General features: G+C 41.9%; 5 protein-coding genes and 1 pseudogene across 7 annotated transcripts in view; 1 reads left to right on the top strand and 5 right to left on the bottom strand.

The window, feature by feature from the left end:
- Positions 1-23582, bottom strand: part of LOC310872942 (protocadherin gamma-C5-like) — a gene marked incomplete at its 5' end in the record, with an annotated part of 105676 nt that extends 82094 nt beyond the window's left edge. Inside the window, one exon of one of the 2 annotated variants that reach the window (XM_083785155.1) lies at positions 21204-23582. In XM_083785155.1, the coding sequence (XP_083641281.1) occupies positions 21204-23582 (2379 nt within the window). Of the gene's footprint in view, positions 1-8375; positions 10755-21203 lie in introns of those variants that run through there. The other variant, XM_083785156.1, reaches the window with a different exon arrangement.
- LOC310873755 (protein diaphanous homolog 1-like) overlaps positions 1-24066 on the top strand; it is a gene marked incomplete at its 3' end in the record, with an annotated part of 344698 nt that overhangs the window by 320120 nt on the left and 512 nt on the right. The gene's annotated exons all lie outside the window — the stretch shown is intronic.
- Positions 156-3520, bottom strand: LOC310873281 (protocadherin beta-16-like; the record flags this gene model as incomplete). The annotated part of the gene is made up of 2 exons (XM_083785618.1): positions 156-182; positions 1124-3520. The coding sequence occupies 2 exons, from the start codon at positions 3518-3520 to the stop codon at positions 156-158; spliced, it is 2424 nt and encodes an 807-aa protein (XP_083641744.1).
- Positions 4548-6965, bottom strand: LOC310873280 (protocadherin beta-16-like; the record flags this gene model as incomplete). Its single annotated transcript, XM_083785617.1, has 1 exon — positions 4548-6965. The coding sequence occupies one exon, from the start codon at positions 6963-6965 to the stop codon at positions 4548-4550; it is 2418 nt and encodes an 805-aa protein (XP_083641743.1).
- Positions 11512-13934, bottom strand: LOC310873278 (protocadherin beta-16-like; annotated as a pseudogene). The gene has a single exon. The product of its transcript is annotated as a protocadherin beta-16-like (transcript).
- Positions 14581-20142, bottom strand: LOC310873276 (protocadherin beta-16-like; the record flags this gene model as incomplete). Its single annotated transcript, XM_083785611.1, has 2 exons — positions 14581-16349; positions 19497-20142. 2 exons carry the CDS (start codon positions 20140-20142, stop codon positions 14581-14583), a joined length of 2415 nt encoding a protein of 804 aa, XP_083641737.1.

The following is a 24066-nucleotide window of genomic DNA, read 5'->3' as shown; positions in this document are numbered from 1 at the left end:
ATTAAAATGTATCAGGAAGATGAATGTAATCCACATTGGCGCCAAACAAAAGGAAACACTTTTTATATCCGTGAATGATTTTCTCTGTACTGCGGTCTTCGTTTTGCTCATGCATCAACTACATGGAGGAGATTCTGCCACAGATCTACTCTAACTCAAACACGCTGGGCAACAGCGGCCCGCTGAGTTCAGAATATGAAACAACACATCAAGATGCCGAACAAATTAATAAAATGTAAAGGCTACATAATGCCATCAAATAATCCTCCATAAACGACTGTGGCTTGTTCGCTCGAGTGCACGTTTGGACCATACCACCACCGCAACCACCTACCACGAGGATAATTCATTTATTATAGGCTACTTGGATAATGCCATTTTGTCAAACAAATTAAAATTTGATAATTTGTATCAAGGTGAAATGGAGTATCATAACGTCAAAGACAGATGGAGTGAAAAGCAAAACAAGCTGCAGTATAGGCTAGTGTAGCTGTCCATGGTGCTGAACACAAATATTCTACTTTATTAAATATTAAAGGACCACTTCACCACTTTTCAACCTATCTTCATATAATAGGTCCTCACTAATAATCAATTAATCAAATATTTTAGAAACCGTCCTCCAGTGACATCATCATTAGGCGGATTTTTTTTAAACTCTGCCTAATGCTTCCATATTCGCGTTGCAACTTTTCAGGACTAGAAAGCCTGCAGTTTCTATTAGCTTGTATTCCCCATCGATGATGTCACTGGAGGACGGTTTCTGAACTGCCCACAGCCCTACTATGAGACACAGACTGAGTAGAACTTTTTTTTTCAGGATTATTAGTGAGGACCTATTATATGAACATAGGTTGAAAAGTGGTGAAGTTGTCCTTTAATATAATATCAAAAAGAAACCCAGCAGATAAAATACAACAAGATGGGTTGTAATGTGTCGCTTTATATTCACACTGTCATGCACACACACACACACACACACACACACACACACACACACACACACACACACACACACACACACACACACACACACACACACACACACACACACACACACACACACACACACACACACACACACACACACTCACACACACACACAGCAAAAACGTAAACATGCGCAGAATAACATGCTAACCTCGAGAGGAGAGTCTGGTTCATCCAGGATGCTCTTTTCACTCTGTATCCTTTGGATTGTCCCTGTAGAGCTGGGGTCCATTATCAGTATGTTCTGACTACCAGCTCTGCCGAACTTACAGTCACTCTTTCTGGAGTCAGTCGTCCTGCACACCTCGTAATTGTACACATGGGGGAGAGTCCCTGACCCCAAAGTGTCTGAGTAACGTGGTGGATAATATGGAATAACTGGGAGACTGGAATGATAGAGGCGGGACTGTCTCCATCTGTATATTTTCACTGATATAATCACTACTAAACACGTGATGAAGAGAAAGGAAACTACAGCCAATGCCAAGACTAAGAAAAATGTCAGGTTGTCATTGTACTCCTTGTCGTGTGTAAAGTCAGTGAACTCTGATAGAACTTCAGGGAAGCTGTCAGCCACCGCCACGTTAACATTGACTGTAGCTGAACGAGAGGGCTGTCCGTTGTCCTCCACTATAACAGTCAGTCTTTGTTTCACAACGTCTTTATCAGTGACTTGACGGATTGTTCTTATTTCTCCATTCTGTAATCCAACTTCAAAAAGCGCTCTGTCTGTAGCTTTCTGCAATTTATAGGAGAGCCAAGCATTCTGTCCAGAGTCCACATCAACAGCCACCACTTTAGTGACCAGATAGCCCACATCAGCTGAACGAGGCACCATTTCAGCCACCAGAGAGCCCCCACTCTGGACTGGGTACAGAACCTGAGGAGCGTTGTCATTCTGATCCTGGATCAGTATTTTCACAGTCACGTTACTACTGAGTGGAGGAGAGCCTCCATCCTGAGCTTTAACACAGAACAGGAAATCCTTGATTTGCTCGTAATCAAAAGAACGCACTGCATGTATGACTCCACTATCAGCACTAACAGACACAAATGAGGAGACGGGCACCCCGTTAACAGAGGAGTCCTGCAGTATGTAAGAAACACGGGAATTCTGGTTCCAGTCAGAGTCTTCGGCTTTCACTGTGAATACAGAGAGGCCTGGTGTGTTATTTTCTACCAAATAGGCCTCATATGAGGTCTTTTCAAAGACAGGTGCGTTGTCATTTACATCAGAGATCTGTAAGGTGAGAGTGACGCTGCTGGAGAGCGAGGGTACACCCTCATCTGAACACGTAACACTGATATTATACTCAGAGGCTCTCTCTCTGTCCAAATCACCATCAGTCACTAGGCTATAGAAACTACCAGATGTCGATTTGATTGCAAACGGAATGTTTTCATTAATATCACAATGGACTTGTCCGTTAGTTTCAGAATCAGGATCACTTACACTCATTATAGCTACCACTGTATTTGGATGAGAGTTTTCTTGTATTGCCACTGATTTTGAAAACATATTGATGGTCGGACTGTTGTCATTTATGTCAATAACTTCAATAATTACTTTACTAGAATCTGAAAATCCATCTTGATCAGTCGCCTCTATATCAATCTGATAGTTTTTTGCCTTTTCATAATCAATGGGACCATTTACTATAAGCTCACCCTCGTCAGTAATGTGAAAAAGCATTGAAACGCTATGCATGCTATCGCCGATGGCGTAGGTAACCTCTCCATTAGATCCTTTGTCTGCATCAGACGCACTCACTTTTGTAATAAGCGTTCCCTTTAAAGAATTTTCAGTGATGCTTGCCTTATAGACGGGCTTGGTAAAAATCGGAGCGTTATCATTAGCGTCCAGAACAGTAACATGAATTTGCATTGTCCCTGATAATTGAGGCTCCCCTCCATCCACAGCCGTTAAGATTAATGAAATATGCTCTTGCTTCTCTCGGTCTAACGGTTTCTGTAGAATCATTTCTACCTTTTTACTACCATCAACTTGACTATGCAGTTTAAGCATGAAATTGTCACTCGGCTTGAGTGTATAGCTTTGAAGACCGTTCAGTCCTATATCAGAGTCCACTGCTTTCTCTAACATGAATTTAGAACCGATTACAGCATTCTCGCCTATCTCAAATCGTCTCTCATTATTTTTAAACGCAGGGGTATTGTCATTAACATCTGTGATTTCAAGGGTAATTGGGAAAAATTCCATTGGGTTTTCTAAAGTAATCTGAAAATGTAAAGCGCAAGGCGTTGTCTGTCCACAAAGCGCTTCGCGATCTATTTTTTCTTTGATAAGGAGGACTCCCCTTTCTTTATTTAGCTCGATGTATTCTGCACTATCTCCTGTATGAATACGAGCTTTGCGTGATGATAGTCGTCTAGCATCTAAACCTAAATCCTGTGCTATATTACCGACTAAAGAGCCTTTCGCCATTTCCTCAGGAATGGAGTAGCTGATCTGTCCGATCACTGAACTGAGAGAGAGGACCGAGATGAACAACAGTACTTGCCGTATCATTGTTTCCGTGTCATGTATCTTTCATCAGAACAAACGTATAGTATCCGTTTTACAATGAATATCCCGCCAGATAAAGATTAAAATGTATCAGGAATATGAATGTAATCCACACGTGTCAAACAAAAGAACAACCACTTCTCATATCCGTGAATGGTTTTCTCTCTAGCCCTGATGGTGCGGTCTTCGTCTGCCTCAATACTTCTGTCCAATATACATGATACATCACTACATGGAGGAGGTTCTGCCACACATCTATTCTAACTAAAACACGCTGGGCAACAGCGGCCCGCTGAGTTCAGAACATGAAATAACACATGTCTAGTTGTCATTCAGAAAAATGTAAAAGGAATCTAATGTTTCAAAAACGTTTATGGTTTGTTATAGTGCTTGAGTGTACATGTTGATCATACTAGACAACCACGAGGATAGGCCTACTTCATGTATTAAAGGATACTTGGACATGCCATGTCAAAGACTGTGATTTTAAAATGAAATCATTTGCATAAAGGTGAGAAGTGGGGGTACGATAACGTGAGTCAAAGAGAGATGGAGCGAGAGGAAAAGCAGCCTGCATACGAGAGTACACTAGCCTATAGTGTAGCTGTCCATGGTGCTGAAACACGATTTACACTTAACGAAATGATATAATCAATAACTAAATATACCGTAGAATAAAATACAACAATATGGGTTCAAATAACGGCGTGGCTTCCCAGTGGATCTCGGACCTCGTGTTATGACCAGTTTATGACGTAACATGAGTGACTAATGTCATTATCGGGCAGTTCCAGCCAAATTCATTCGTATTTGACTTCAACACACACACGCACGCACGCACGCACCCACACACCCACACACACACACACACACACACACACACACACACACACACACACACACACACACACACACACACACACACACACACACACACACACACACACACACACACACACACACACACACACACACACATGCCTGGTATGATCACAATATTGAACTATTGTTGTCTAGATATTTCACATGCTCACACAACAAGAAAAGATGTGCAGTTTAACGTTCTAACCTCTAGAGGAGAGTCTGGTTCATCCAGGATGTTCTTTTCAGTCTGTATCCTTTGCATCGTCCCTGTAGAGCTGGGGTCCATGATCAGTATGTTCTGACTACCAGCTCTGCCGAACTTACAGTCACTCTTTCTGGAGTCAGTCGTCCTACACACCTCGTAATTGTACACATGAGGAAGAGTCCCTGTCCCCAAAGTGTCAGAGTAACGTGGTGGATAATATGGAATTACTGGGAGACTGGAATGATAGAGGCGGGACTGTCTCCACCTGTATATTTTCACTGATATAATGACCACCAGACACGTAATAAACAAACAAGAAACTACAGCCAAAGCCAAGACTAAGAAAAACGTCAAGTTGTCATTGTACTCCTTGTCGTGTGTAAAGTCAGTGAACTCTGAGAGAACTTCAGGGAAGCTGTCAGCGACCGCCACGTTAACATTGACTGTAGCTGAACGAGAGGGCTGTCCGTTGTCCTCCACTATAACAGTCAGTTTTTGTTTCACAACATCTTTATCAGTGACTTGACGGATTGTTCTTATTTCCCCATTCTGTAATCCAACTTCAAAAAGCGCCCTGTCTGTAGCTTTCTGCAATTTATAAGAGAGCCAAGCATTCTGTCCAGAGTCCACATCAACAGCCACCACTTTAGTGACCAGATAGCCCACATCAGCTGAACGAGGCACCATTTCAGCCACCAGAGAGCCCCCACTCTGGACTGGGTACAGCACCTGAGGAGCGTTGTCATTCTGATCCTGGATAAGTATTTTCACAGTCACGTTACTACTGAGTGGAGGAGAGCCTCCGTCCTGAGCTTTAACAGAGAACTGGAAATCCTTGATTTGCTCGTAATCAAAAGAACGCACTGCATGTATGACTCCACTATCAGCACTAACAGACACAAATGAGGAGACGGGCACCCCGTTAACAGAGGAGTCCTGCAGTATGTAAGAAACACGGGAATTCTGGTTCCAGTCAGAGTCTTCGGCTTTCACTGTGAATACAGAGAGGCCTGGTGTGTTATTTTCTACCAAATAGGCCTCATATGAGGTCTTTTCAAAGACAGGTGCGTTGTCATTTACATCAGAGATCTGTAAGGTCAGAGTGACGCTGCTGGAGAGCGAGGGCACACCCTCATCAGAACACGTCACACTGATGTTATACTCAGAGGCTCTCTCTCTGTCCAAATCACCATCAGTCACTAGACTATAGAAACTACCAGATGTCGATTTGATTGCAAAAGGAATGTTTTCATTAATATCACAATGGACTTGTCCGTTAGTTTCAGAATCAGGATCACTTACACTCATTATAGCTACCACTGTATTTGGAGGAGAGTTTTCTTGTATTGCCACTGATTTTGAAAACATATTGATGGTCGGGCTGTTGTCATTTATGTCAATTACTTCAATCATTACTTTACTCGAATCTGAAAATCCATCTTGGTCAGTCGCCTCTATATCAATCTGATAATTTTTTGCCTTTTCATAATCAATGGGACCATTTAATATAAGCTCACCCTCGTCAGTAATGTGAAAAAGCATTGAAACGCTATGCATGCTATCGCCGATGGCGTAGGTAACCTCCCCATTAGACCCTTTGTCTGCATCAGACGCGCTTACTTTTGTAATAAGCGTTCCCTTTAAAGAATTTTCAGTGATGCTTGCCTTATAGACTGGTTTGGTAAAAATCGGAGCGTTATCATTATTGTCCAGAACAGTAACATGGATTTGCATTGTTCCTGATAATTGAGGCTCCCCTCCATCCACAGCCGTTAATATTAACGAAATATGCTCTTGCTTCTCTCGGTCTAACGGTTTCTGTAGAATCATTTCTACCTTTTTACTACCATCAACTTGACTATGCAGTTTAAGCATGAAATTGTCACTCGGCTTGAGTGTATAGCTTTGAAGACCGTTCAGTCCTATATCAGAGTCCACTGCTTTCTCTAACATGAATTTAGAACCGATTACAGCATTCTCGCCTATCTCAAATCGTCTCTCATTCTTATTAAACGCAGGAGTATTGTCATTAACATCTGTGATTTCAAGAGTAATGGGAAACAATTCCATTGGGTTCTCTAAAGTAATCTGAAAATGTAAAGCGCAAGGCGTTGTCTGTCCACAAAGCGCTTCGCGATCTATTTTTTCTTTGATAAGGAGGACTCCCCTTTCTTTATTTAGCTCGATGTATTCTGCACTATCCCCTGTATGAATACGAGCTTTGCGTGATAATAGTCGCCTAGCATCTAAACCTAAATCCTGCGCTATATTACCGACTAAAGAGCCTTTCGCCATTTCCTCAGGAATGGAGTAGCTGATCTGTCCGAGCACTGAACTGAGAGAGAGGACCGAGATGAACAACAGTACTTGCCGTCTCATTGTTTCCGTGTCATACATCTTTCATCAGAACAAACGTATAGTATCCGTTGTACAATGAATATCCCGCCAGATAAAGATTAAAATGTATCAGGAATATGAATGTAATCCACACGTGTCAAACAAAAGAACATGCACTTCTCATATCCGTGAATGGTTTTCTCTACCCCTGATGGTGCGGTCTTCGTCTGTTTCAACACTTCTGTCCAATACATGATACATCACTACATGGAGGAGGTTCTGCCACAGATCTATTCTAACTAAAACACGCTGGGCAACAGCGGCCCGCTGAGTTCAGAATATGAAATAACACAATTGTGATTTATAAAATGTAGCATAGTCTACATGTAATGTTTCATAAACGTTTATGGTTTGTTAGTGACTGATTGTGCATTTTGATTATGCACAGCACCACAACCACGAGATTACTAAAGGACCACTTCACCACTTTTTAAAATGTCTTTATATAATTGGTCCTCACTAATGGTCATGATAAAATGCCACCCTTTTTTTCTACTCGGTCTGTCTCCTGAGAGGGCTGTGGGCAGTTCAGAAACCCGTGCACCATGTTGTTCTATTCCTGAAAAGTTGCAATGCGATAATGGAAGCCATCATTCTCACGATAATAAAAATCGTTTGTTTAAAAAAAACATCTGCCTAACGATGTCACTGGTGGACGGGTTTCTGAACTGCCCACAGCCCTCTCAGGAGACACAGACAGAGTAGAAAAAAGGGTGGCATTTTATCATGAACATTAGTGAGGACCAATTATATGAAGATAGGTTGAAAAGTGGTCCTTTAATTTATGAAAGGATACTTGGAATGCAATTATGTCAAATAATGCATGTGCAATAATAGGCATGAAGGTGAGAATTGGGAGTATGATAACGTGAGTCAAAGAGAAGTGGAGTGAGAAGAAAAGCACCCCTGCATACACTATAGCCTGTTAGCTGTCCATGGTGCTGAAACGCAATTTCCACTTAACGACATAATACAATTAAACAAATAATATAGACATTAGGAAAAAAGTACAACAAGATGGGTTCTAATAAAGGTGTGGCTTCCCAGTGGATCTCGGACATAATATGACATGACGTTAGTAATATGACGTCACTCATTTCATTCAAAGATCCAGCCAAATTCATTCAAGTATGTCTGTCTCTCTGGCACGCACACGCACACGCACACACACACACACACACACACACACACACACACACACACACACACACACACACACACACACACACACACACACACACACACACACACACACACACACACACACACACACACACAATAAGACCGGCATTTTATGCCTGGTATATGATCACAATATTGAACTATTATTGTCTAGATATTTCACATGCTCACACAACAATTAAGGAAAGATGTGCAGTTTAACGTTCTAACCTCTAGAGGAGAGTCTGGTTCATCCAGGATGTTTTTTTCAGTCTGTATTCGCTGCATCGTCCCTGTAGAACTGGGGTCCATGATCAATATGTTCTGACTACCAGCTCTGCCGAACTTACAGTCACTCCTTCTGGAATCAGTCGTCCTGCACACCTCGTAATTGTACACATGAGGGAGAGTCCCTGACCCCAAAGTGTCTGAGTAACGTGGTGGATAATATGGAATCACTGGGAGACTGGAATGATAGAGGCGGGACTGTCTCCATCTGTATATTTTCACTGATATAATAACAACTAAACACGTGATGAAGAGAAAGGAAACTACAGCCAACGCCAATACTAAAAAAAACGTCAGGTTGTCATTGTACTCCTTATCGTGTGAAAAGTCAGTGAACTCTGACAGAACTTCAGGGAAGCTGTCAGCCACCGCCACGTTAACATTTACTGTAGCCGAACGAGAGGGCTGTCCGTTGTCCTCCACTATAACAGTTAGTCTTTGTTTCACAACATCTTTATCAGTGACTTGACGGATGGTTCTTATTTCTCCATTCTGTAATCCCACTTCAAACAGCGCCCTGTCTGTGGCTTTCTGTAGTTTATAGGAGAGCCAGGCATTCTGTCCAGAGTCCACATCAACAGCCACCACTTTAGTGACCAAATAGCCCACATCTGCTGAACGAGGCACCATTTCAGCCACCAGAGAACCACCACTCTGGACAGGATACAGAACCTGAGGAGCGTTGTCATTCTGATCCTGGATAAGTATTTTCACAGTCACATTATTACTGAGTGGAGGAGAGCCTCCATCCTGAGCTTTTACAAGGAACTGAAAATCTTTTATCTGCTCGTAGTCAAAAGAGCGCACTGCATGTATGACTCCACTATCAGCACTAACAGACACATATGAGGAAACTGGCACTCCGTTGACGGATAAATCCTCCAGTATGTAAGAAACATGGGCATTCTGGTTCCAGTCATTATCTCTAGCTTTCATTGTGAATATAGAGAAGCCTGGCGTGTTGTTTTCTACAATGTAGGCCTCATATGAGGTCTTCTCAAAGACAGGCGCGTTGTCATTCACATCTAAGATCTGTAAGGTTAGAGTGACACTGCTGAAGAGTGAGGGCCCTCCCTCATCAGAACACGTCACAGTGATATTATATTCAGAAGCTCTCTCCCGGTCCAACTCATCTTCTGTTACTATGCTATAGAAATGTCCAGATGTAGATTTGATTGCAAATGGGATGTTTTCACTTATAATACAGTGGACTTGTCCGTTAGTTTCAGAATCAGGATCGTTTATACTCATCACAGCTACGACTGTATTTATAGGAGAGTCCTCTCGTACTGAAACAGATTTTGTAATCATATTGATGGTCGGGCTGTTGTCATTAATGTCAATTATATCAATAATTACTTTACTAGAATCGGAGAGGCCACCTTGATCAGTGGCCTCTATATCAATCTGATAATGTTTAGCCTTTTCATAATCAATAGGACCATTTAATATAAGCTCACCCTCGTCAGTAATGTGAAAAAGCATTGAAACGCTATGCATGCTATCACCGATGGCGTAGGTAACCTCTCCATTAGATCCTTTGTCTGCATCAGACGCACTCACCTTTGTAATAAGTGTGCCCTTTAAAGAATTTTCAGTGATGCTTGCCTTATAAACGGGTTTGGTAAAAATCGGAGCGTTATCATTAGCGTCTAGAACAGTTACATGAATTTGCATTGTTCCTGATAACTGAGGCTCTCCTCCATCCACAGCCGTTAAGATTAACGAAATATGCTCTTGCTTCTCTCGGTCTAACGGTTTCTGTAAAATCATTTCTACCTTTTTACTGCCATCAAATTGATTATGCAGTTTAAGAATAAAATTGTCACTCGGCTTGAGAGTATAGCTTTGAAGACCATTTAGTCCTATATCAGAGTCAACTGCTTTCTCTAACATGAATTTAGAACCAATTACAGCAATCTCACTGATCTCAAATGTTCTCTTGTCATTTTTAAACGCAGGCGTATTGTCATTGACATCTGTGATTTCAAGAGTAATGGGGAATAATTCTATTGGGTTCTCTAAAGTGATTTGAAAATGTAAAGCACAAGGCGTTGTCTGTCCGCAGAGCGATTCACGATCTATTTTTTCTTTAATGAGGATGACTCCCCTTTGTTTATTTAGCTCGATGTATTCTGCACTATCTCCTGTAAAAATACGAGCTTTGCGTGATGATAGTCTTTTAGCATCTAAACCTAAATCCTGCGCTATATTACCGACTAAAGAGCCTTTCGCCATTTCCTCAGGAATGGAGTAACTGATCTGTCCGAGCACTGAACTGAGAGAGAGCACCGAGATAAACAACAGTACTTGCCGTCTCATTGTTTCCTCCGAGATTTCCCTTTCGTCAGATCAAACCTATTATCCGTTTTACAAAGAATATTCCGATATGAATTAAAAATGTATCAGATACATGGATGCAGTCCACACGTGCCAAACAAACAAAAAATAGAAAATGCTTGGTATATGTAGGCCTATGTGTTCTCTGTACTGCTAATGGTGCGGTCTTCGTCTGTATAATGTTTTATCCAGTACATCTACTAAATAGGGGAGGTTCTGCCACAATCTTACTCAAGCACCCTGTCCAATAGCGGCCCGTTGAGTTCAGAATGAAAACTGCATGAGCAAATTACATCACATCACCAGGAAGGGAAATTATATAAACGTAGTAAGTGTATCAACAAGCCTTACTAGCATGCACCATACCACGAAAACCACACGGATAATTAACTTGATATAAATGCAAATGCCGTTTTGTCATTAAGCCAAAGATTGCGCTACTATACAAATTAAATAACTTGCAATGTGGTAAGAGATATAGTGGGTGTGTTTAGCACAACACTATCACAGAGGGAAAATCAAAGCTGCAAGCCGCAGTTACTGGCACTGCGGCTTGCTGTGTATGGTGTAGCTGTCCATGGTGCTGAAACTACATTTCCATTCAATAAAAAAAAGAAAATCCAAGAAAAAGAAAGAAAAGGGGGAAAACAAGAAAAAAGACATGAGTTTGTTATATGTTCATAATTCAAAAATGAATAACCTCAGGGGTTGAGTCGTGCACGCACATATGACAAAAAAGTTAAAATGCATATTGTAACATTCTAACCTCTAGAGGAGAGTCTGGTTCATCCAGGAAGCTCTTTTCACTCTGTATCCTCTGCATCGTCCCTGTAGAACTGGGGTCCATGATCAATATGTTCTGACTACCAGCTCTGCCGAACTTACAGTCACTCTTTCTGGAGTCAGTCGTCCTGCACACCTCGTAATTGTACACATGAGGTAGAGTCCCTGAGCCCAATGTGTCTGAGTAACGTGGTGGATAATATGGAATCACTGGGAGACTGGAATGATAGAGGCGGGACTGCCTCCACCTGTATATTTTCAATGATATAATGACCACTAGACACGTGATAAACAAAAAAGAAACTACAGCCAAAGCCAAGACTAAGAAAAACGTCAGGTTGTCATTGTACTCCTTGTCGTGTGTAAAGTCAGTGAACTCTGAGAGAACGTCAGGGAAGCTGTCAGCCACCGCCACGTTAACATTGACTGTAGCTGAATTAGAGGGTTGTCCGTTGTCCTCCACTATAACAGTCAGCCTTTGTTTCACAACATCTTTATCAGTCACTTGACGGATTGTTCTTATTTCTCCATTCTGTAATCCTACTTCAAACAGCGCCCTGTCTGTAGCCTTCTGCAGTTTATAGGAGAGCCAGGCATTCTGTCCAGAGTCCACATCAACAGCCACCACTTTAGTGACCAGATAGCCCACATCTGCTGAACGAGGCACCATTTCAGCCACTAGAGAGCCGCCCGTCTGCACTGGGTAAAGGACCTGAGGAGCGTTGTCATTCTGGTCCTCGATGAGCATTTTTACTGTCACATTACTACTGAGTGGAGGAGAGCCTCCATCTTGCGCTTTGACACGGAACTGGAAATCCTTGATTTGCTCATAGTCAAAAGAGCGCACTGCATGTATGACTCCACTATCAGCACTAACAGACACATATGAGGAGACTGGCACTCCATTGACGGAGGAGTCATCCAGTATGTATGAAACACGGGCATTCTGTTTCCAATCAGCATCCCTAGCTTTCACTGTGAATATAGAGAAGCCTGGCGTGTTGTTTTCTACAATGTAGGCCTCATATGAGGTCTTCTCAAAGACAGGCACGTTGTCATTTACATCTAAGATCTGTAATGTCAGAGTGGCATTGCTCGAGAGTGACGGCACTCCCTCATCAGAACACGTCACACTGATATTATACTCAGAAGCTCTCTCTCTGTCCAATTCATCTTCTGTTGTAATGCTATAGAAATGTCCAGATGTAGATTTGATTGCAAATGGGATGTTTTCACTTATAATGCAGTTGACTTGTCCGTTAGTTTCAGAATCAGGATCGTTTACACTCATCATAGCTACGACTGTATTTGGAGGAGAGTCCTCTCGTACTGAAACAGATTTTGTAATCATATTGATGGTCGGGCTGTTGTCATTTACGTCAATTATATCAATAATTACTTTACTCGAATCTGAGAATCCACCTTGATCAGTGGCCTCTATATCAATCTGATAATGTTTAGCCTTTTCATAATCAATGGGACCATTTAATATAAGCTCACCCTCGTCAGTAATGTGAAAAAGATTTGAAACGCTATGCATGCTATCACCGATGGCGTAGGTAACCTCTCCATTCAAGCCTTTGTCTGCATCAGACGCACTCACTTTTGTAATAAGTGTGCCCTTTAAAGCATTTTCAGTGATGCTTGCCTTATAGACTGGTTTGGTAAAAATCGGAGCGTTATCATTTACATCTAGAACAGTATAACATGAATTTGCATTGTTCCTGATAATTGAGGCTCTCCTCCATCCACAGCCGTTAAGATTAACGAAATATGCTCTTGTTTCTCTCGGTCTAACGGTTTCTGTAAAATCATTTCTACCTTTTTACTGCCATCAAATTGATTATGCAGTTTAAGTATAAAATTGTCACTCGGCTTGAGTGTATAGCTTTGAAGACCATTCAGTCCTATATCAAGATCAACTGCTTTCTCCAACATGAATTTAGAACCGATTATCGCATTCTCACTGATCTCAAATGTTCTCTCGTCATTTTTAAAAGTGGGCGTATTGTCATTAATATCTGTGATTTCAAGAGTAATAGGAAATAATTCCATTGGGTTTTCTAAAGTGATCTGAAAATGTAAAGCACAAGGCGTCGTCTGTCCGCAGAGCGATTCACGATCTATTTTTTCTTTAATGAGGATGACTCCTCTTTGTTTATTTAACTCGATGTATTCTGCACTATCTCCTGTAAAAATACGAGCTTTGCGTGATAATAGTCGCCTAGCGTCTAAACCTAAATCCTGCGCTATATTACCGACTAAAGAGCCTTTCGCCATTTCCTCAGGAATGGAGTAGCTGATCTGTCCGAGCACTGAACTGAGATAGAGGACCGAGATAAACAACAGTACTTGCCGTGTCATTGTCTCCTCCGACATTTCACTTTCGTCAGAACAGACGTATTATCCGTTTCACAAATAATATTCCACCCAAAATTAATTAAAAATGTATCAGGATCATGGATGTAATCCACACGTGCCAAACAAACGGGAAAAAAACGCTTGGTATATATGTTCTCTATAGCTTACTGGCTTCTAACGGTGCGGTCTTCGTCTATATAATGTTTTGTCCATACATCAAATAAATATGGGAGGTTCTGCCACATTCTAACTCAAACACCCTATCCAATAGCGGCCCGTTGAGTTCAGAGAAAGAAACTGCATGAACAAAACACATCACCAGGAAGGGAAAATGCATTACATGAACCATAATCATGAAAACCACAGGGATAATTAACTTGCTATAAATGCCAAATGCCGTTTTTTCATTAAACCAAAGACTGCGCTCCTACAATTGATATAAATTGCAAGGTAGTAAGAGAGACTCTTTAGACTAGAGTGACTGATTATAGAACCACAAAACGGACAAAGCCAAAAGCAAAGCAAACCGCAGCATAGTGTAGCTATCCATGGTGCTGAAACAGCATTTAAGAAAAAATAAAGGAAAAAGACAGTGCTTGTGATATGCTCCTCTACTCCCACAGATCAATCGTGCCCATATAACAAAAAAATATTATTGTAACATTCAAACCTCTAGTGGAGAGTCTGGTTCATCTAGGATGTTCTTTTCATGCTGTATTCTCTGCATTGTCCCTGTAGAGCTGGGGTCCATGATCAGAATGTTCTGACTATCAGCTCTGCCGAACTTATAGTCACTCTTTCTGGAGTCAGTTGTCCTGCACACCTCGTAATTGTACACATGAGGGAGAGTCCCTGTTCCCAAAGTGTCTGAGTAACGTGGTGGATAATATGGAATCACTGGGAGACTGGAATGATAGAGGCGGGACTGTCTCCATCTGTATATTTTCACTGATATAATAACCACTAAACACGTCATGAAGAGAAAGGAAACTACAGCCAAAGCCAACACTAAGAAAAATGTCAGGTTGTCATTGTACTCCTTGTCGTGTGTAAAGTCAGTGAATTCTGACAAAATTTCGGGGAAGCTGTCAGCCACCGCCACGTTCACATTGACTGTAGCTGAACGAGAGGGCTGTCCGTTGTCCTCCACTATAACAGTTAGCCTTTGTTTCACAACATCTTTATCAGTAACTTGACGGATGGTTCTTATTTCTCCATTTTGTAATCCCACTTCAAACAACGCCCTGTCTGTGGTTTTCTGCAATTTATATGACAGCCAGGCATTCTGTCCAGAGTCCACATCAACGGCCACCACTTTAGTGACCAGATAGCCCACATCTGCTGAACGTGGCATAATTTCGGCCATTAGAGAGACACCACTCTGGACTGGATACAGAACCTGAGGAGCGTTGTCATTCTGGTCCTGGATCAGTATTTTCACAGTCACATTACTACTGAGTGGAGGAGAGCCTCCATCCTGAGCTTTGACACAAAAATAGAAATCCTTGATCTGCTCGTAGTCAAATGAGCGCACTGCATGTATGACTCCACTATCAGCACTAACAGACACGTATGAGGAGACTGGCGCCACTCCGTTAACAGAGGAGTCCTCCAGGATGTAAGAGACACGGGCATTCTGGTTCCAGTCAGCGTCTATTGCTTTTACTGTAAATATAGAGACGCCTGGTGTGTTGTTTTCTATAATGTAGGCCTTATATGAGGTCTTTTCGAATACAGGTGCATTGTCATTCACGTCTGAGATCTGCAAGGCGAGAGTTACCGTCGTGGACAACGAGGGAACTCCCCCATCAGAACACGTGACACTGATATTATAAACCGCTGCTCTCTCTCGATCTAAATCACTATCCGTCAATACGGTGAAGAAATTATTTGACGACGCCTTTATAGTAAAAGGAATATCTTCATTTAAACCGCATTGCACTTTGCCATTTTCATTTGAATCTGGATCTTGGATATTCATCATAGTAACAACCGTTCCTGGTTTCACGTCCTCAGATATAGTGTTTGAACTAGACATAATGTTAATGGAAGGCTTGTTGTCGTTTGCATCAAGCACTTCTATGATAATCTTGCAGGATTCTGAGAGGCCTCCTTGGTCACTAGCTTTAACGATGATTTCGTAACTTCTCCTTTTCTCATAGTCGACACTCCCTTGCAAAGTCAACACGCCGTTTTCTCTATTAATATCGAAAGCACTTGCCAATCCTGACTTTGGAATGGAGTATGTTACTCTCCCATTCGCGCCTTGGTCAGCATCAGATGCACTTACTGTAGTCAAAACAGTTCCTAAAGGTGCGTTCTCCATCACATTCGCCTTATACAGCGGTTGTGCACAGATAGGCGCATTGTCATTCGCGTCTAATACAGTAACAAGAATCTGCATTGTCCCAGACAGCTGTGGTACCCCGCCATCTACAGCGATTAAAATAAGTGAAATATGTTCTTTTTTTTCTCTGTCTAATGATTTAGTTAATACGATTTCGATGTTTTTACTGCTTTCCCCTCGGCCAGGGATTTTCAGAGAAAAGTTATCAGTGGGCTTGAGGTTATAATTATGAATGCTATTGACACCAACATCATCGTCCACTGCTCTCTCTATGACAAATCGTGCTCCAATAATGGCGGATTCGCTGATTTCGTATTGTATTTCGCCCCTCTCGAATGTTGGAGGGTTATCATTTATGTCGGTAATTTCGATAGTAACGGTGTAAAATTCCATTGGATTTTCCAGAATCATTTGAAAATGTAATGCGCAGGGCGTCGTCTCACCGCACAAAGCCTCTCTGTCTATTCTCTCCTTTATCAGGAGGACTCCTCTGTCTTTATTCAGCTCGACGTATTCTGCGCTGTCTCCTGTATAGATACGGGCTTTCCCCGACTTTAATCTTTTCACATCCAAACCTAAATCCTGTGCTATATTGCCGACTAGAGAGCCGGTTGCCATTTCCTCAGGAATAGAGTAACTGACCTGCCCGAGCACTGAACTGAGAGAAAGCATAAAGATAAACTGCAGTAGGCCTACTTGCCGTTCCATTGTTCCGTGTGGCTATCTGCGCTGCTGTGCAAGAGGCAAATTTCCTTCCAGAAACAAAAATATTCCCTTATCCGCCTGATGAATTGCAATCATAATCCGGAATTCCAGAGCAAATTAAGTCCCTTTAGTGTCCCTTGCGTGTAGCGTTCTGTTTCACCAAGACTACTGTCTTTGTATATAGCTCTATATCTCTCTTCAATAGGCCGAGTTAAGGGGAGGCACCAATGCAAATGATAGCCTAATACACAAGACAGAAACCCATTGACCAACAGCGGCCCTGTCTGTTCTACAACTTGAACTACAGAACACTGACTAGAGCATGCCGTTGCGCTGTCCATGGTGCTGGAATAGGCACATGTAATTGTTGCACATTCAATTGCTATATGAAACGGTTAAAATGTTACACGAGGCTAGGCATAATTATTATAGGCTACATGCACGCACGTTCCCCCCCCCCCTTTGATATTATTATCCCGTTTAAAATCCTATGATAACTTGTTTTGAGGGATCATCATAATATATCACATCCAACACAATTCATATAGGCACCATGGCTAAAAGCTGCACAGTTGTGCACAAAAGCTCTAACTTCAAGTTATACGCCTTGTAATATATGTACCATATATATATATATATATATATATATATATATATATATATATATAACTGATATAGTTCTCAAACTATCAATCAGTTTGAGAATAATAGCGAAAATGAAAGTGTCCATAAAGTGAGATTCAACAATGTGTATTAGGCACTAACCTCTAATGGAGAGTCTGGTTCATCCAGGATGCTTTTTTCACTCTGTATCCGTTGCATGGTCCCTGAACTGGGGTCAATTATCATTATGTTCTGACTACCAGTTCTGTCAAACTTACAGTCACTCTTTCTGGAGTCAGTCGTCCTGCACACCTCGTAATTGTACACATGAGGGAGAGTGCCTGTCCCCAACGTGTCTGAATAACGTGGTGGATAATATGGAATCACTGGGAGACTGGAATGATAGAGGCGGGACTGTCTCCATCTGTATATTTTCACTGATATAATAACAACTAGACACGTGATAAACAAAAAAGAAACTACCGCCAACGCCAAGACTAAGTAAACCGTCAGATTGTCATTGTACTCTTTGTCATGTGTAAAGTCAGTGAACTCTGAGAGAACTTCAGGGAAGCTGTCAGCCACCGCCACGTTAACATTGACTGTAGCTGAACGAGAGGGCTGTCCGTTGTCCTCCACCACAACAGTCAGTCTTTGTTTCACAACATCTTTATCAGTGACTTGACGGATGGTTCTTATTTCTCCATTCTGTAATCCCACTTCAAACAGCGCCCTGTCTGTGGTTTTCTGCAATTTGTATGAGAGCCAGGCATTCTGTCCAGAGTCCACATCAACAGCCACCACTTTAGTGACAAGATAGCCCACATCTGCTGAACGAGGCACCATTTCAGCCACCAGAGAGCTACCACTTTGGACTGGGTAAAGGACCTGAGGGGCGTTGTCATTCTGGTCCTGGATCAGTATTTTCACAGTCACATTACTACTGAGTGGAGGAGAGCCTCCATCCTGAGCTTTAACACAGAACTGAAAATCTTTGATTTGCTCGTAATCAAAAGAACGCACTGCATGTATGACTCCACTATCGGCACTCACAGACACATATGAGGAGACAGGCACTCCATTAACAGAGGAGTCCTCCAGCATGTAAGAAACGCGGGCATTCTGGTTCCAGTCAGCGTCTATTGCTTTTACTGTGAATATAGAGAGTCCTGGTGTGTTATTTTCTACCATGTATGCATCATATGATGTTTTCTCGAAAGCTGGGGCGTTGTCATTTACGTCAGATATATGTAAAGTGAGCGTGACACTAGTGGAGAGCGAGGACACGCCCCCATCAATACACGTCACACTGATATTATAATGTGAAGCGATCTCTCTGTCCAAAGCCGTCTCTGTAACTAAACTATAAAATCCATTTAACGTTGACTCAATTTTAAACGGAATATCGTCATTTATACCACACGTCACTTGTCCATTTTGCCCTGAATCTCTGTCATTTACACTTAACATAGCTATTACGGTATTTGGAGGGGAGTCTTCAGGTACGTTATCAGATTTGGAGAGTACATTTACATTTGGACTGTTATCATTTATGTCAATCACATCAACAATTATCTTACCAGAATCAGACAGTCCTCCATTGTCAATAGCTTCTATATCTACCTGATAATGCTTTGCCTTTTCAAAATCTATGTCACCAACCAAGATGACCTCCCCACTTTTTCTATCGATCTGAAACAGTTCAGATAAACGATGATTGCTTTTGGTAATTATATACGATAATTCTCCGTTTTGGCCTTTGTCTTTGTCTGATGCACTAACCGTAGCAACTCGAGTTCCCTTCGGTGAATTTTCGGTTACTGCTGCCTTGTAGACAGGTTTTGTGAAAACTGGAGCATTATCATTTGCATCTAAAACAGTTACATATATCTGCATTGTCCCCGACATCTGCGGCTCCCCTCCATCCAGAGCAGTCAATAACAATGATATCTGCTCCTGGCTTTCTCGATCTAGAGATTTCTGTAATATGATTTCTACTTTTTTACTTCCATCTGCCTGGTTCTCTAATTTCAATACGAAGTTTTCTGTTGGTTTAAGTGAATAGCTTTGAAGACCATTCAAACCAATATCGGGGTCGACCGCTTTCTCTAACACAAATTTTGAACCAATGACAGCGGATTCACTGATTTCGAAGCGCTTCTCATTTGAGGCAAAGCTGGGAGAATTGTCATTTATGTCCGTGATTTCTACTGTTATGCGGAACATTTCCATTGGACTTTCCAAAATAATCTGGAAATGTAAAGCACAAGGCGTTGTTTCGCCGCACAACGTCTCTCTGTCTATTCTCTCTTTGATGAGGAGGACTCCCCTGTCTTTATTCAGCTCGATATATTCTCCACTGTCTCCCGAATGTATACGAGTTTTGCCAGATTTGAGCCTTTTCACATCTATGCCTAAATCCTGAGCGATGTTGCCAACTAAAGACCCCTTTTCCAATTCCTCAGGAATGGAGTAGCTGACCTGCCCGAGCACTGAATCAAGAATAAAAGCCGAGGCAAGTAACAGTACTTGCCATCTCATTGTTCTGTCTGATATTTGCTCCTGCGCCATTTTAAGAAAATTGTAATCCACAAGAAGAACAAGAATGATCCCCAAAATGAAATATGTTTTAAGCAAAGGTATTATTCCACAGCGTTGGAAGATTACTCATCAATCGCCATTGTCTCCGTTTGCTCTGTCACACGGATTCTGCGTCCACTCTTTTTTCATTCCCCTTGCATTATATCGAAATGTTGGAAGGAGGCACTGTTGTAAATCTGTTCGAAATCTCATACACACTGGTCAATAGCGGCCCTCACTGCTCAATACATAGAACTACACGAAGCAGTGGAATAATGAAATCATATATGGCTTGCACCAAAGCTTGAATGCAATATGCGATTCTGTGTTGTCTTGTGTAGCACTTTTCATGGAACATTAACACTTGTAATTAAATTGAAAATTAAATAAATACACATTCACTGCAGCTTCCCCTTGTATTGCATATTCAGGCACGACAAATCACACTCGTGTGAAGTGAGGGGCGCTCTTATCATCATACATCAACACATTCCGCATGCACAGCCAATCAAATCATCACATTCCGTGGCGCACACAACCCCCCCCCCCCCCCAACACAATCTACAATTGTCATTCTCTCGTTCAGACTGATTGTTGCACAGCCAACCTCCGTTTGAGTGCAGTAAGATCTTTCACCATCAACTACAGTATGCAGTTTCTACTCTTCACCACACCGAAGTCCACCCCTTAGGTCCCCCCCCACATTATTATTAAAGTCGTAATAATAACACACACACACACACACACACACACACACACACACACACACACACACACACACACACACACACACACACACACACACACACACACACACACACACACACACACACACACACACACACACACACACACACACAGTGTTGATACTAGATCTGTGTGTAGCTCCAGGTAACTATCCTTGCACACAGCTCTGTCCATGGTGCTGAAACAATCTTACACAGCGGAAACACATTTTATTCCTTAAATTGTTTTGTACCGATGAACTTAATGTTTTAACCAAACATGTTAGAATAGGTAAATCTACATTTGCATTGTTAAAACATTCGAACCTCAATTGGAGAGTCTGGTTCATCCAGGATGTTCCTTTCACCTTGTATCCGTTGCATCGTCCCTGTAGAACTGGGGTCCATTATCAGTATGTTCTGACTACCAGCTCTGCCGAATTTACAGTCACTCTTCCTGGAGTCAGTGGTCCTGCACACCTCGTAATTGTACACATGAGGGAGAGTCCCTGACCCCAAAGTGTCTGAGTAACGTGGTGGATAATATGGAATGACTGGGAGACTTGAATGATAGAGGCGGGACTGTCTCCATCTGTATATTTTCACTGATATAATGACCACTAAACACGTGATGAACAAAAATGATACTACAGCCAAAGCCAACACTAAGAAGAACGTCAGGTTGTCATTGTACTCCTTTTCGTGTGTAAAGTCAGTGAACTCTGAGAGAACTTCAGGGAAGCTGTCTGCCACCGCCACGTTAACATTGACTATAGCTGAACGAGATGGCTGGCCGTTGTCCTCCACTACCACAGATATTCTTTGTTTCACAACATCTTTATCAGTGACTTGACGGATGGTTCTTATTTCTCCATTCTGTAATCCCACTTCAAACAGCGCTCTATCTGTGGCTTTCTGAAGTTTATAGGAGAGCCAGGCATTCTGTCCAGAGTCCACATCAACAGCCACCACTTTAGTGACCAGATAGCCCACATCTGCTGAACGAGGCACCATTTCAGCCACCAGAGAGCTACCACTTTGGACTGGATACAGAACCTGAGGAGCGTTGTCATTCTGATCCTTGATCAGTATTTTCACAGTCACATTACTACTGAGTGGAGGAGAGCCTCCATCCTGCGCTTTAACACGGAACTGAAAATCTTTGATCTGCTCGTAGTCAAAAGAATGCGCTGCATGTATGACTCCACTATCAGCACTAACAGACACATATGAGGAGACGGGCACTCCATTAACCAAGGAGTCCTCCAGTATATAAGAAATACGGGCATTCTGCTTCCAGTCAGCGTCTCTGGCTTTCACTGTGAATATAGACAGTCCTGGTGTGTTGTTTTCTAAAATGTAGGCCTCGTATGAAGTCTTCTCAAAGACAGGAGGGTTGTCATTCACATCTGAGATCTGTAAGGTGAGTGTGACGATGTTGGAGAGTGAGGGCACTCCGTCATCTGAGCACGTCACACTGATATTATATTGGGAAGCCATTTCCCTGTCTAAAGCTGTCTCTGTAACTAAACTATAAAATCCATTCGATGACGATTCTATTTTAAACGGAATGTTGTCATTGATATGACACCCCACGTGTCCATTGTTCTCAGAGTCTGGGTCATTAACACTTAACATTGATATTACAGTGTTTGGCGGGGAATCCTCTAATATTAAGTCAGCTTTAGAAACTATATTTATTGTGGGTTTATTATCATTCATATCAATTATGTCAACTATTACCTTGCTGGAATCGGATAGCCCTCCATTGTCTACAGCTTCAATATCTATTTGAAAATGTTTTGTCTTTTCGTAATCAATTTCACCAACTAGGGTGATCTGGCCACTTTTCCTGTCAATCTGAAACAGTTCAGAAAAACGACGCTTGCTTTTGGTAATGACATAGGAAACCTCTCCGTTTGTGCCTTTGTCCTCGTCAGATGCATTAACCTGTGTTACACTAGTTCCCTTTGCCGAATTTTCTGTTATTTTGGCTTTGTACACGGGTTTGGTGAAAGTCGGGGCATTGTCATTTACATCTAACACGGTGACGTATATCTGCAATGTGCCTGACATCTGCGGCTCTCCTCCATCTATAGCAGCTAACAACAGGGATATGTGCTCTTGTTTTTCTCTATCGAGTGCCTTCTGTAAAACCATCTCTACCTTTTTGCTTCCGTCAGCCTGGTCTTCTAGTTTTAATGCAAAATTATCTGTGGGTTTAAGCGAATAGCTTTGCAGACCATTCAAGCCAATGTCGAGATCAATTGCTTCCTCTAATACAAATTTAGACCCGATGACTGCTGACTCGCTAATTTCAAAACGCTTTTCATTGTTTGTGAAACCGGGGGCATTGTCGTTTATGTCCGTGATTTCTATTGTTACACGAAACATTTCCATTGGGCTTTCCATAATTATTTGGAAATGCAGCGCACAAGGCGTCGTCTCACCACATAGGTATTCTCTATCTATCGCCTCTTTGATAAGGAGGACACCCCTTTCTTTATTCAGCTCGATATATTCCGCACTGTCCCCTGTATATATACGAGCTTTGCCCGATTTTAGTCTTTTTACATCTAAACCTAAATCATGTGCTATGTTACCAACTAAAGAACCTTTCACCATTTCCTCGGGAATGGAGTAGCTGACCTGCCCGACAACTGAACTGACAAAGAGGACCGAGATAAACAGTACTTGCCGTCTCATTGTTATAGCCGATATGATATGTCCTGATCAATTCAAGAAAATGTATAATCCAAGAGGTCAATATCCCATGAGATTTCGTAAACATAAATCAAAGTAACCAAGCAGTATCAATAATCCAAAACGAACAAAAAACGTCTATCATGGCATATCGCCCTCCCAACGTTTCAACTCAGCAGACTCTGCGGTCTGCCTGTTTTTTTCTATGAAACATAACAGTAGAAGTGGGATGTACTGCACAGCACTTGTGCAACACGCTGGCCAACAGCGGCCCTCTGAGTTCAATATACAAAACTACAGAACCTCCTGGTAGAGAGCAGACCGTTGAGAGACTGAACCACTCACCGCAATCACATTCATTTTTGCCAAGTGTGAGAAGAGCAAGTTTCACTTGGTATATTAGGCAACAAGTAGGACTAAAATGTGTTATTACAAAGTTATAAGGGATGAACGAACATGTTTTCCCAAAATGTATGCTATCTCATTG

The sequence above is a fragment of the Protomyctophum parallelum genome (genome assembly GCF_964188405.1).
Source record: "Protomyctophum parallelum genome assembly, chromosome: 16".
Classification (NCBI taxonomy): Eukaryota; Metazoa; Chordata; class Actinopteri; order Myctophiformes; family Myctophidae; genus Protomyctophum; species Protomyctophum parallelum.
Note: the sequence above shows the minus strand (reverse complement) of the source record. Positions and strands in the feature narration are given on the sequence as shown.